Here is a 13,763-nt window from a genome sequence, read left to right as displayed (position 1 = left end):
CCCTGCCTATTTTAGTGTGGAGGATCATAGATTGTTTTTCTTCTTTGTAACTTCCCTACTAACCTCCCACAAAGATACTACAATGAAAGACGCTTCTTTTTCAGTGTCAGTAAAAAAAAAAAAAAAAAAAAATTGAGTTTATATAGGCCCAAGCATTTTAGTGATATTATTAGCTAAAAAAATTAGAATTCTTTCAGGAAGTACTTTTTCTTTTTGGAGAGGTTGGGAGGAGAGTTTGAAAATTGGACTTAGGTTATCATTATAACTTAACTTTAGTTATTGAGCAGGTGCTGACACTTTATTGTACAGTCCAAATAATAAATCCATATTACAAAATGCTATATTAGCTAGTTTAATGCTAGTTTAATTCATACAATCTCTCATGTACTGATTAGGATGGTTCAGATTAGTTTTGAATAGCTTCTTCATCTATACTAATGTATTAGGTGTATCTAATAAAATGTTCATTAATAGAGGAAGGAATTACAGTACTGTCATTTTCTGCAATGATTTGGCTGAGTTAAATTCTATTCTGAATAATGAAAAAAACAGCTAAAGTTCTGAGGAAAAACTGTAAACGATATGGATGAGATTCAACCAGAAGTTCTGTATAGCCTGTTAACAAGAGGATAATATTGTGTGATATGCTGTTGTAAAAAGAATATAGAATGATCTTTCGATTCAGTAGATGGTTTCCCTGAGAGACTATTATGATGAGACAGGATTTTATTCATATAAATATTGTACAGAGAATTTCATCAATAATATGTAAATAAAATATTAACCTTGTTTTTTTCTCTTTATGCAGAAGGTGAAAGAGCTTTACCATCAATACCAAAGTAAGTTTTGCGCGTAATTTGTCATTAAGAAACATCAGTTTTGAGTTCTAAAATGTTTTGATGAGACTCATGTAAATGACACACTAGGTCAGAGATGGGCAAACTACAGCCTGCGGGCCCTTCCTGCGTGACCCCTGAGCTCCTGACCCGGGAGGCTGCCCCTGACCCCTCCCCTACTGTTCCTCCTCCCCCACAGCCTCAACTCTCTCCGGCGCCGGTGCAGTGCTCTGGGTGGCGGGGTTGTGAGCTCCTGGGGCAGCGCAGCTGCAGAGCCTGGCCTGACCCGCTGCTCTGTGCTGCGCGGTGGCGATGGCGTGGCTGGCTCCCTGCCGGGCAGCTCGGCTGTAGCACCACCAGCCACCTATGCTCCAGGCAGCGTGATAAGGGGGCAGGGAGCGGGGGGGGGGAGGTTGGATAGAGAGTAAGGGAGTTTGGGGGGTGGTCAGGGACGGGGGTGTAGATAAGGGTCAGGGCAGTCAAAGAGCGGGGAACAGGGGGGTTGACTGGGGTCCAGGAGGGGAGCAGTTAGAAATAAGATGGGGGCTTGGATGGGGTGGCGGGGGGCAGTCAGGGGAAGGGATTCCTGGGGCAGTCAGGGGATAGAGAGAAGGAGTGGTTGGATGGAGCAGGGGTCCCGGGGTAGAGGGGGGCCATCAGGAATGAGAAGAGGAGTTGAATGGGGCAGTGGAGGGCAGTCAGGGGACAGGGAGCAGCGTGTGTATGAATGGGGCAGGGTCCTAGGGTGGGAGCGTGGATATGGGGAGAGGATCGGGCCACGACCCCCTCCCCTAAACGGCACTCCATACAATTTCCAAAACCTGATGCGGCCCTCAAGTCAAAAAGTTTGCCGCCCCTGCCCTAGGTTTTTAAAATATATATTTCATTTTTATTGTTGCTTTGGGCAAATACAAGAATAATGTGTAGTCATATGAGACCATGTAATTTAAGTAAGTGACAGGTGATGTAAAGCATACAAATGGTATTCAGTATAAGATCTGAGGAAAAAGTGTTAACCACCATGGATAAGACTTGATTAAGAGGAAGGACAATCTTTTGTTTAAAGCACTGGAATGGGATTCAGGAAATCAAGTATTCTAAACATGTGCATAAATTTAAGCACATGAGTAGTTAAGTGTTTGAGTACCTTGCTGAATTGGGGGCTTAATCTCTCTGTCTCAATGCTGGATCTGCAAAATAGAAGTAATGTTTCCATTCTCCAACCATTGGTCATCCTATCTATGGAAATTGTAAGCTCTTTGGGACTGGAACTGTCTCTTCCTGTGTGTACAGAACCTATCACAATGGGGCTTAGTCTCAGCTGGGTTCTTGAGGCACTATTGTAAGACAAATAATATCAGTAATATAAAAATGCACCTTAATTTTGTAGCCTGTTAAAATACCAAAAAATAAATAAATGCCAAAGTGGGTAGCTAAATACTGTTCCAGCCATGACTGTGGAGCTGTAGAGAATGCCAATGTGTGTCAGACAAATAGATGCTAATATCTCTGACCAGTGCTAGGCAGCCATCCTGTGCCCAAGACATGATGGGGCTCTCTGCCACCAGAACCTAGAAATTCTAAACAAAGTGGTGTTGAGATTCACTTTCCTTCCACTTCCACCCAATGCCAGACAAGTGTTTAACATCTCCTAGGCATGCTTGTTTTGTCCTTGGGGCTGCATTTCATAACACACCAATTGTTGTATGGGGGAAACTCTGCTGTAGCAACTTCAAGACCCACTTGACCTGTGCTGACAAACCCGCTCCATTCACTAGATCATTCTCTCCCAGGTGAGCAACCAGGATCAGAGGTATTTTTAGCCACTTGCTCATCAGGCAAGGCTGACAGTAAGTTAAACAACTAATTATATGCCAAAATGAGAGGGGAGGGTCCATCCCAAAGCCTATCTGCAGTCTCATCCTGAAGTTGGTTGCCCATGTTTGCATGTGAGGATGCTTTTTGGGAACTACAATTTACACAAGACAAGGAAAAACATTAAGAAAAACAAGTGAATAAAGCCCCATTACTGACTGTCAACCTTACGCTTGTTGACCCTTATCCTTAATCCATTCTAACATATAAATTGTTTTGGTCACCTGTCTGCCTGTCTTAAGCATGAAAAGCTTATGCACCAAAACCCACTTTTAGGACGGCTCAAGTTTAGAATGAATTGAGTTACGTACAACTACAGAGTCACTTTTTTTTCAGCATTAAACTGAGACATGAAGGAGCTATGCATCATCATGCATTCTGCTCCGGACACAGATAAGATTTTAGGCACTGATCCAAAGCCCTTTGAACTCAGTGGAAAAACTCATAGGCTTTGTATCAAACCCTAATGTCTTCACTGGGAAGCCTTCCACAACCTCCATGTTGTGATCTTGGACACCGTGCTGGGCTGCTCATTCTGGAAAAATCGAGTTGTCAGCATCCCACTCCAATCAACCTATTGTGAGATGTCTCAGGCCAAGGCACAGCACAGACCATTGCAGGCAGAACCAGGTACCAGCTCTTGAATCTGAAAATTTGGAAAAAAAGGATACCTGAAAATGCTGTTTTTAGCAAACTGTAACTGTTCACCTAGGGAGCCTGTTAGAATAAAAATAACCGTTTGTCCTTGCCTGTGTTCTAACACTACCTTTGATAATTAAAAATCCCGTCAACATTTCACTCATCTTGGAGAATGAAATTACTCTAAGGGTATGTCTTCACTATCCGCCGGATCGGCGGGCAGCGATCAATCCACCGAGGATCGATTTATCGCGTCTATTTTAGACGCGATAAATCGACCTTCAAGCACTCTCCCATCGACTCCTGTATTCCACCGCCGCGAGAGGCGCAGGCGGAGTCAGCAGGGGAGCAGCAGCAGTCAACTCACCACGGTGAAGACACCACAGTAAGTCGATCTAAGTACGTCGACATAAAGTAGCTGAAGTTGCATAACTTAGATAGATTCGCCCCCTTCCCTCCACTGTGTAGACCAGGGCTAATGATACATCTGTACTACACATCTCTAATGGTAGCATGTAGTGTGTGTGTAGCTACATGGCGCAGTAAAAAGCAAGTTGTGCCTACACTGTGGTATGTAGCTACGTGTATAAATGAGAGGCTCTGGCAGGAGGAGGCAAAGGGGAAAGGCTCTGGCAGCTTCCTGCTGCCGGAGCCTTTCACTGTGGTGAGTAAAGGCTCTGACGTGGGGAGGCAGTGGGGAAGGGTTCTGGCAGCTCCCTGAGATGGGGAAAGCCTCCATCAGCAGGGAACCAGCTTCAGGATACTACGCTGCTAAAAATAGTAGTGCAAATGGAAGATGCACAGCTTGACCGAGCAGAGAGCCATGTAGGGTACATACCCACAGGGTTCAGGCGTGTCTTTACTCTGCTCGTGTAAGCAGTGCCTCGCCATCTACACTGCTATTTATATCTGTGCTAGATGGTATGTAGTACCCGTACACTACCTGCTGCTGAACGGAGTGTACAGTGTAGACATACCTTAAATCAGTTTCTGATTCTCCAGTATAAACGCAGTGTTGCAGGATATGGGTTACAAACATCACAAGCAAATACTTAAATCCCAACAAAAAATTATTTTCATAGGGATTCTGTTTTAAATCATGAAAACACTTCTATTCTTACTGGATTCAATAAAATATTTTTTCTTTAACAATACTTAAAATCACAACCTAAATTACATGTCAGTTCCTGCAGATGTATAAAGTGTATGGTTGCATATCTGATCCCTGACACTTGGAGAAAATCAGTGGTTCTCCAAAAGCAAGCCTGACGTTTTAAAGCAGACTGTAGGTAAAAATACTTTTTATTTACCTTTTTTTTTTTTATTGGACTGATTTCTGTTGGTGCGAGAGACCAGCTTTAGAGTCTCCTTCACCAACCAAAGTTGGTCCAATAAAAGATATTACCTCACCCACTTTGTCTCACTAATATCCTGGGACCAACATAACTATGACAATGCTGCAGTGCTTAGTTTGTGCCTGGGCTGCCAAATCTAAACCCCGGCTCCTCTTGGCGTGGCAATTCTGAGCCCTGGCACCTCTGGGCTTGCCACATCACTTATGAAAGTAAAAAAAATTGCTTGAGCCCTGCCGCCTCTTTCATTACAAATTAAGAACTGCAATGCTGCATACATTATTTACAGTTTAAGGCATCAGTTTACAAAAGCATCCCCATTAATAAGCACATGCTTCAGTATTTTCCTGAACTAGAGTATCTATGAAGTAAGAACTTCAGAAAAAATTGCTTGTCTGTACATTTCAGTTGTAATTTATTAAGCTGAATATATGGGTAAACCAAAGTGATCTCTTTCCTACAAGAAAAGAAGGTGTCTCTTTGCATGAAAATGAAGCGCAGCAATTAATCGTTATGATCATCTATTCATGGTAAAGACCCATTGGTTTTACTGAATTTCCACATGAGAGTAGGGGGCCACCTCTGAGGAGCAGCTTGCCAAATATTAGTCATGCTGCAGCAAAGAGGGCAACAAGATTGGAGGAAAGGAAGGATAAGGGTAAAATCAATCGGACTGTGGTTATTCAGAGGGGTAATGCATGAGATGATAAAATAAAAATATTTTTACATAACATGGATACAGAGGATAAGTAGGAAATAATGGATTTTTAAATGCATTAGTTTTTTATTGAAAGTTTTTCAGCTGCTAAGCCTTCTGTGATGAAATAATAATTTTCCAGAAGAGCTTTTATTGGTAACAGAGAGTTAAAATGTAATTTTGCACATTCCATGCTGTTGCATTACAGGCACTATATATGCTCTTAGTATGTCTGTTGCAGACAGTTCTTGGGTCAAATACTCAAAGTTTTAGGCAACACATCTTGCATCTGGAAAGGTTTTCCTTTGGCAGATCAGATTTCTGTTTCATAAATGAAGAGTGCATGATTCTTTTGTTCTTCCGTTGTAAAAAGAAAATATAATAATTTACTGAAACAGCTAACCTGACTGTTTCTTTTACTGTTGATGTTTAGTAGACTGATAAATGCAATTTTAATTAGTCACAGTTATTTACCTGACATAGAAAATCATTGAAAACTGTTTATTCAGTTGTACATAAATAAGTCACATTTTAGACAAAAAGCCAATTATTTCTGCCAAAAAGATACACAACAAATTGCAGAATAAACCAAGGTAATCTATCACTCTCTGCTTTAAATTATATTTTGGCTTACAGTAGTTACCTAGTCTTTCTGACCCAAAGTATGTTGCAGAAAAGGATATTTAAGGGACATCATCAAATAAGTCAACATGACTAAGTTTAAAATACTGTTTTAATTTTAAGTTTCCAATATGTAATTAAATAAGTAGACATATTATTGAATTGGGTAAATAAACGGATCCTGATTTATGTTTATGGACATGTGTTATTAAAATTTGTTTGGTCAAACTTATTAAAAACAAGCTTTTCTTGAACTGTGCTTATGTCATAATGAATTTCTGTGCTTTTTTAAATGGACTTCTTAAAGTATTCCCCCGGGTAAACTTAAAATGGTACATTCCTCTTTTAATTTTCTCCCCCCTCAAAATTTGTCTCTATGGCAATGGATTGGCTCTACTAATTACAGTCGGTGCCCTGTTAGAATGAATTCACAGTCTATTCAACCGTGAAGAATGTACAGCATTCACCGATTTAAACCTTTATTTTACAGGCTGGCCAACAATGAGAAGCAAGGAGTAAGGTCACATACAGTCTCTGTATCAGGTAAGGACCATTAAGAATATGTTTGTTTATAAAGCTAGCAAATATTTGGATGTTTTTTTACACTTGTGTAAATATAGCTCGCTTCTTAGTGCATTGCTACTAATTTTCTTAAGACCTTAGCTTTGCTTCTTTCCTTGTGGAGTTTCTAAAGAAAAACTACTTTTTGTAGCTTTCCTACATACTGTTGTTTATAATACTTACTAGTTGTAACTATATCCTTATTTTAAAGTATACAGTATAAAGTCAGAAAACTTCAAAGCAAAGCTAATTTTAAGTACTAAAGTTTGCAGTGGCTTAGAAATATGCTAGATTGTAATGGCTTTTAACTAACTGTGTTTGTTTACAAATTCCTACTCATAATTGAAATTTGTAATGAAATGAAATGAAAGGGAAAATAGGCAATATAAAAACTCCACAGTTGTCATTTTGTTTTCTGAGAGAAGTGGAGATCATTATTAGCTTGCTTGTTGTTGCTGCTGTTTTGCACAAACCACTATTTATATTTTAGATATTGAAAAGTCACTGACGTTAGTCTGAGCTTTGGGGGATGTGAGGAAAAACATAAATACATATTCATTATTTGATAGTAGTATGGAAATAATAGATTCCTAATTCCTTCAGCATGTTTGGATAGAGCTGCTGTATTTATCTAAAGCTTTTAACATTTATATAGGCTCTCTTTCAAGGGGTGGACATTTCCTCAGAGGAAAATGTAAAAGTATTTGAGAGTCCCTCTGCAGGATACACCATCTTGGTGCACAGGGATTAAGATGTGTATTTCCTAGTAATGGTTATATACTCGTGTATAGAGAAGCCTTACAACACAGAGAATATGATTTTTATGACACATTACTGAAGACTTATATTGGTTGGCCACAGGCCATAGGTACCAATTTTGGGACCAAATGGGGTTTACAATGGACATTGAGCTGCAGCCTTAAGTATAGAGGGGCTACAACCTTACCATAGTATTTTTCAACTTGTCAAAAATTGGTGGCATGCACAGAAATAGCTATGGAGTTCGTACCTCTAGTTGATGCTCCATCATACTATGTGGAAAGGGGGAGAAAGGGCACAATGGCATTTGGTTAGTGTGTCTTTGATTAAAGCTTTTTCAAGCCTTTTTAAAGAACATTATATTAACTCTGCTTCTTCCTGATATTACTCCTCCTAGGGGAAATACACCCCATCTGCATAAAACCCAATTAGACAGACTTTTGTGCAAGGAGATAACCATGGAGAAGGAGGTGGAATTCATACACATACCAAAATACTGGGCTGCCACACAGCATCACCAGAGCTACTGTTCGAGCCCATTGACTTGAATAACAGCATCTGTGCCTTCAGTACCGACTAAGCAGGGTTTGGTGGCACTAGATCCATATAAGCCTGGATTCTGCAGCCCCCTCCCTGACCAATTAAACAACCCCCTAAAGTGAGACACTCCACGTAACTCCTCCACCTAATCTCCCTCAACACAGCCCCATTGCAAGTAAAAATGTGGTAGGTCCTTGGCATTTCTGAGTATTTCACCCTCAGTTCTTAATATATATTTATAAAAACATGAAAAACCCAATATACACCTCTACCTCGATATAACGCTGTCCTTGGGAGCCAAAAAATCTTACCACGTTATATATAAAACCGTGTTATATCGAACTTGCTTTGATCCACTGGAGCGCGCAGCCCCGCCCCCTGGGAGCACTGCTTTACCACGTTATATCTGAATTCATGTTATATTGGGTCACGTTATATTGAGGTGGAGGTGTGTGTGTGTGTGTGTGTGTGTGTGTGTGTGTGTGTGTATATATATATAAAAATTAAATTAACAATAAGTGCACATATCTCATGATTAAGGCTTCAAGTCTGTCATGAAGTTCACAGAAATCACAGATGACATGACTTTCCGTGATCTCTCTGACTTCTGCAGCGGTTGGTGCTGGCTCAGGGGCTGCTTGAGCTGGGCAGCCCTTGGGCCAGCAGCAGAATTTGGGTGTGTGGGAGGGGGCCCAGAGCTAGGGGCATGGGAGTGTGTGTGGAGGGGGTGCTTACCTTCGGGGGGAGGGTCCCCTGACTCCCACTGGCATGGGCCCTGCAGCTCCTAGGTGGAGGAGGGACCAGGGGGCCCCATACACTGCCTGTGCCCACAGGCCCTGACCTCGCAGCTCCCACTGGCTGCAGTTCCCGGCCAATGGGAGCTGCACAGCTGCCGCTTGTGGCAGAACTGGGAGGAGCGCACAGAGTCCCCTAACTCCTCTGCTGCCTAAGAGCTTCAGGGACACATGGAGTTGGGTATGTAGCCCCTGCCAGCCCCACCAAACCCCACCCCCCAGCACCAGCAGAGGCAGCAGTGCGTGGCCCAGGGCCTATCTCCCAGCCCCTCCCTCCAGCAGCAGCATGGTTCCAGACCACTTTCCCCACCATCTGCAGTGCTCTCGGACCATCCTCCCCAGAACACCCAAAGCTCCCCATCCAAGTTATAGTTAGGTGTATATAGTAAAAGTCATGGACAAGTCACTAGACGTGAATTTTTTTTTACTACCCATGACCTGTCCATGACTTTTACTAAAAATACCCGTGACTAAAATGTAGCCTTATTCATGATCTGTGTGACAGGGTGGCCTCAGGGTCCTGCCACACCCTGTCCCAGAGAGGAGCAGAAGAGAAGTTCTCCAAGTGGCCTAGATTGGCTTCCCCTGCAGCCAATCAGAGGATCTGCAGGAGCAGCCAGTCAGGGCCAGGAGGGCCATATAAGAAGTAGCAGCAGAGACAAGGTCAATCAGTTGCTGCCTGGAGGTGGAAGAGCAAGAACTGTGTTCCTGGCTGGCTGGAAGAGCAGCAGGACCACGGACAGCTCAGTGTGGGCAGGGACCAGGAGAGCTGTGAAGGATCTCCTGCCCCTGGCTGCAGGGACTGAGCAAGGACTGAAGCCAGAGAAGGCTCCAGGAAGACAGTGTCTCCAGGGAGGAAGTCTTGGGGGTGAAGGGTGTCAGAGCCTTCCCAGAAATGGTGGGAGCTGTGGGGAGCCCAGGGCAGATGGAGGGACCCAGGCTCCCCACAGCTTCCCGCGCAGCTCTCCCTGATCTGGCTCCGGCCACGGGTTGGGGCTTTGAATCTGCAGCTCAGCCATGATAAGAGCTGCACAGGCAGCTGTGGGAAGCTGCAGCAGATCCTCTACCTGCTTGCGGTGTAGAGGGCCCGCAGAGAGGTGTCCACAGGCCCCTCGCCCAGGGCAGATGAAGGGTCCACGGCACCCTATAGCTGTGTTCCCGGCTCTTATCATGGCCAGGCTGTGACTCTGAGGATCCTCACTCCCTTCCCGGACAGAGCTGGATCAGGGAGAGCCATGTGGGCAGCTGTGGTGAGCTGGTGCAGAGTCGCAGATCCTCCACCTGCCCTGGGCTGGGCGGGACTCCGGTTGGAGGCTGCTCTCGGCCTCCTCGCACCATGAGGAGGAGGAGGAGGGTCCGCCTGGCTCCCACAACAGACCGGCTCCCCAGCCGGGCTCCATGCTGGCCTGGATGGGGTTGGGGCCTCAGAGGGGAAGAGGAGAGAGGAAGAAGGCAGCCTCTCTGGCCTCCCCCAGTTCTGGCTCTACTGCTGGGGGTATGGCCCCTTTAAGGGCCGGGAGAGGATAAAGACTGTGTACCCCAGAAGGGGGTTATTCTGTTCCACCTACAGACAGTGTGTGACTCGGGTGGAGGGCTGAGTCACTGAAGCCCCACCAAAGAAACCATCGACCAAGGGAGGGCGCTCACAAGAGATGGGTGGCACTCTGATACAGCACCACAAACTGAGACTGCAGGCACTCAACCAGGGGTGCTTGCGAGACACAGCTGCCGGCCTATTTACAATCTGTTATTGTAACCCTTGTACTGACATGCCTCTCCATCCCCAGTTACATTATATCGGAATTAGTGTGAATGTCTCTGGGCAGAAACTTAACTTTGATTTGTTTTCTAAAGCACCATGCACACTTATGACACTGTATAAATAGGTTGTTGTAGTAATGTGATCAGATGTTTTAGTATGATGATGTTATGGTCTTCTAACCCCATAAGTCAGGTGTTTAGGGTCAAATGTTGATATGAACAGGAGACAGACAAGCAGTGCTCTGAGAGCATTGGGCATATGTGCACACACAAACGGAAGTGGTGTGTCGATCAGTTGTTGGGAATCACTTCTCTAAGTGATTGGCCTATAAATAATACAAAACAAAACCAATTTAAACCAGGAAATCTCTTCCCCCCGGCTATAAGAAAGCCAAACTAATTTTGTATTTTTATACTATTTTGTTTTTATTTTATAGTGTTTCAGGTCCTCTCATACTAAAACATTGTGCCTGTGTGTTTCACATTGAATTATAAACCACTGGAAAACTGACATCACACTGAGATGATTCATGCAATCCTGCTTATTACTCATTTGGAGGTTAGGGGGGAGGTACTCTGTCCTATAAGGTGACGTGAAAGACTTTCTGACCTTTGTTTACCCCAAGTAAAGTCATGTTATGTGTTCTCTGTCAAGCTTGGCACAGATGATATTACACTGAATTTATACCATAGACACAGATTGTTAGCATGTAAGTTTGTGGTACTTGGGACATATTTTTCCTCAGGAGATGTTCTCTTTGAGAGCCCCCTGTGCTCCCTGAATGTATCAATTTGTTTCTGATGAAGCAATGTTTCATGTTGACACATACAAGTGACACTCTTGTTGAAATCTGTATCTGATATATGGTACTGAACAATGAAAGCAACAGATGTGCATAATGCTCAGTTAACACCAGAGTTGCAGATCAGCAGAGTCTGACAGCTGACAGCATCCAGTGCAAAACCATCTGTGGATGATGCCATAGTGAATTGCAGAATAAGAGCTTTTCTCTGATGACATTTTAATGTTTACATCCAGAGGTTTCAAATAAGACAGGCCTTTATAGCTGTCTGGCAGCTGTACCCTCCTTCATGCACTTAATAGCTTGGAAGCATAAATTCAGAACTCTGCTGCTTGTTTTCATTGACATTGCTATTCTTTGTTTAGTATTTCCCCAATATTAGAACCTCAGTAGCAAAATTTGAACTGCAGATGCAACAAAAGATAGTTACATAAAAGTTTGCCAACTAGCCATATTTGTAGTTTTAACACTCTTAGCTGAGAAGGACAGTTTCAAAAATGATTTCTCTACCAAGCTATATAACCAATGATTATAGCTAAAGACCAGACACTGCCATGATTTGGTTTGGGGATGCACCACAAGTTCAAATGTATATATTAAGCCATTGGCTATACAAAGTTAAACTGTTTCTGCAAGATTTCTAGCCTTTCCCATGAAATATCTGGCACTCCCTAAAGTGTTTTTGTCCCAGTGAAAGCAGGAACCACCTTTTCCATGGTATTTTTGCATTTCAAGATGTTCAGAGGCATAGAGTGCGTGAAAATGAAAAACAGCAAGCTGGAAAGTTACCTGACATTTTTCTAGCCTTAAGCAACAAGGTTCCTTTTCATACTAAAGTGAATGAGCAGGTTGGTTCCAGAAACCTCTCACCCATAGTTGGTAGCAGCATGGTCTGGTAGATGGCAGGGCTGGGAGGCAAAAAAATGTGTGACCTTGGGTACATCACTTCACATTTTTGTGCGTCCATTTCCCCTCTGTCTTGCCTGTTTAGATCAAACGCTCTTTGCAGCAGGCACTGTCTCTCACTGTGTGTTTGTACAGCATCTAGCACAATTGGGCCCAGTCTCAGTTGGGGCCTCTAGACATTACTATAATACAAATAATGAATATTAAATCCTTTTCGTCACAACTCACTAAATTTACCTATACATAGGCATATTTTACTTAATGTACTTTCTTCAACTGGATTACAGATTAGTTGTGCCCATGTTGTTGTTTTTGGTTTTAGTTATTATGGGGCCGCAGAAGTGACTCTGCATCATAATCCCAATTTTCATCCCCCTTCTCCTTAATTTATGTAAAAATAAAAAATGTCCTTTCCACAGGACATTACATCTGTCTACAAGCCTTCTGGAGAGGAACCTATTTGGGAATGTGTTTCATGTTGTGCTGCTGGCAAACTGATACTGTATATTTGGTATCAAGATAAATATATCTAATTTAAAAGAAGTAACACATGAGTTCACTAAAATCTTGTTGACTGTACTGCAGGCTGGTCTGCTGGGAATCTTTCTTAGCAAATGGTCTAGTCTAGTCTACAGGAATTTGTCTTGGCCAGCAATTTGTTTCTGAACAGCAAATATTAGCTTAAGAAAAGACATATGCTACTTCCAAAAATAATAATTTATTCGCTCAATTATATATATTATATAAACCCCTTCACAGAAATTAAATTAATGCATCTTCAGTTTGCTTATGCCCATTTTAAATATATTTCTTCTAAATCTATAAAAGTAGCAAAGAGTCCTGTGGCACCTTATAGACTAACAGATGTTTTGGAGCATGAGCTTTCGTAGGCGAATACCCACTTCGTCAGATTCTTCTAAATCTATGTATCTTCTTCACCCTTTATATGCGTATGACTAGGAGTGTTAATTACCATGCTTTTATCTCCTTGTGGCCAACCTCTGGCCATATTTTGTGCCTTGTTAATGCTAGGAAATCCATAGGTAGGAAATCTCCTAGTCCTAGCTGTCCAAATCTCTCATAGGGACTATTCCGCAGGCACTATGTAAGTGGAGCTAGAGATCGTGGCATCCCAGGATTGGTGCTTTGGGCCCATTGAGCATGGTCCATGCTTTTTTGTGTGGAAACTTCTTGATCAAGAATGGCCGCACATATCCACATCCCCCACACTATTCCTGGGTATAAAAATATGTGTGCAAGGAGGGAATGTTGCATGGAACTGTTACTGGCTGAAAGATGGACATGTAAGAGGAAATTCACCCTTTGCAGGGTGTAAGCAAAAAATCATTAAAGATCTCATTTAAACCCTCAAAATTGGACTCTGTGGTAAAATTTAAGTGGTTGAGCAGCTGACCATATGCTGTAGTAGTGAACTTCTTCCATAATAAAATACAGTTTTTGCCGTTTTCATTGATTCACAGATTCCAAGGCCAGAAGGAACCATTGTGATCATCTAGTCTGACCTCCTGTAGAACATGGGCCATAGAACTTCCCCAAAATAATTCCTAGAGTCTAACTTTTAGTATTAATATGTACCTATTTAGAGGGGGAAATTGACG

At 42.7% G+C, this 13,763-nt stretch overlaps 1 protein-coding gene across 9 annotated transcripts in view; it reads left to right on the top strand.

Annotated features, from left to right (window-relative positions):
• Window positions 1-13,763, top strand: part of PTK2 (protein tyrosine kinase 2) — a 405,326-nt gene that overhangs the window by 258,092 nt on the left and 133,471 nt on the right. For all 9 annotated transcript variants that reach the window (XM_075063277.1, XM_075063281.1, XM_075063280.1 and 6 more), the window contains 2 exons: window positions 809-839; window positions 6,511-6,563. In XM_075063277.1, the coding sequence (XP_074919378.1) occupies window positions 809-839; window positions 6,511-6,563 (84 nt within the window). The remainder of the gene's footprint in view (window positions 1-808; window positions 840-6,510; window positions 6,564-13,763) is intronic.

This window comes from Chelonoidis abingdonii, chromosome 2, assembly GCF_003597395.2.
Source record: "Chelonoidis abingdonii isolate Lonesome George chromosome 2, CheloAbing_2.0, whole genome shotgun sequence".
NCBI classification, from domain to species: domain Eukaryota; kingdom Metazoa; phylum Chordata; order Testudines; family Testudinidae; genus Chelonoidis; species Chelonoidis abingdonii.
Note: the sequence above shows the minus strand (reverse complement) of the source record. Positions and strands in the feature narration are given on the sequence as shown.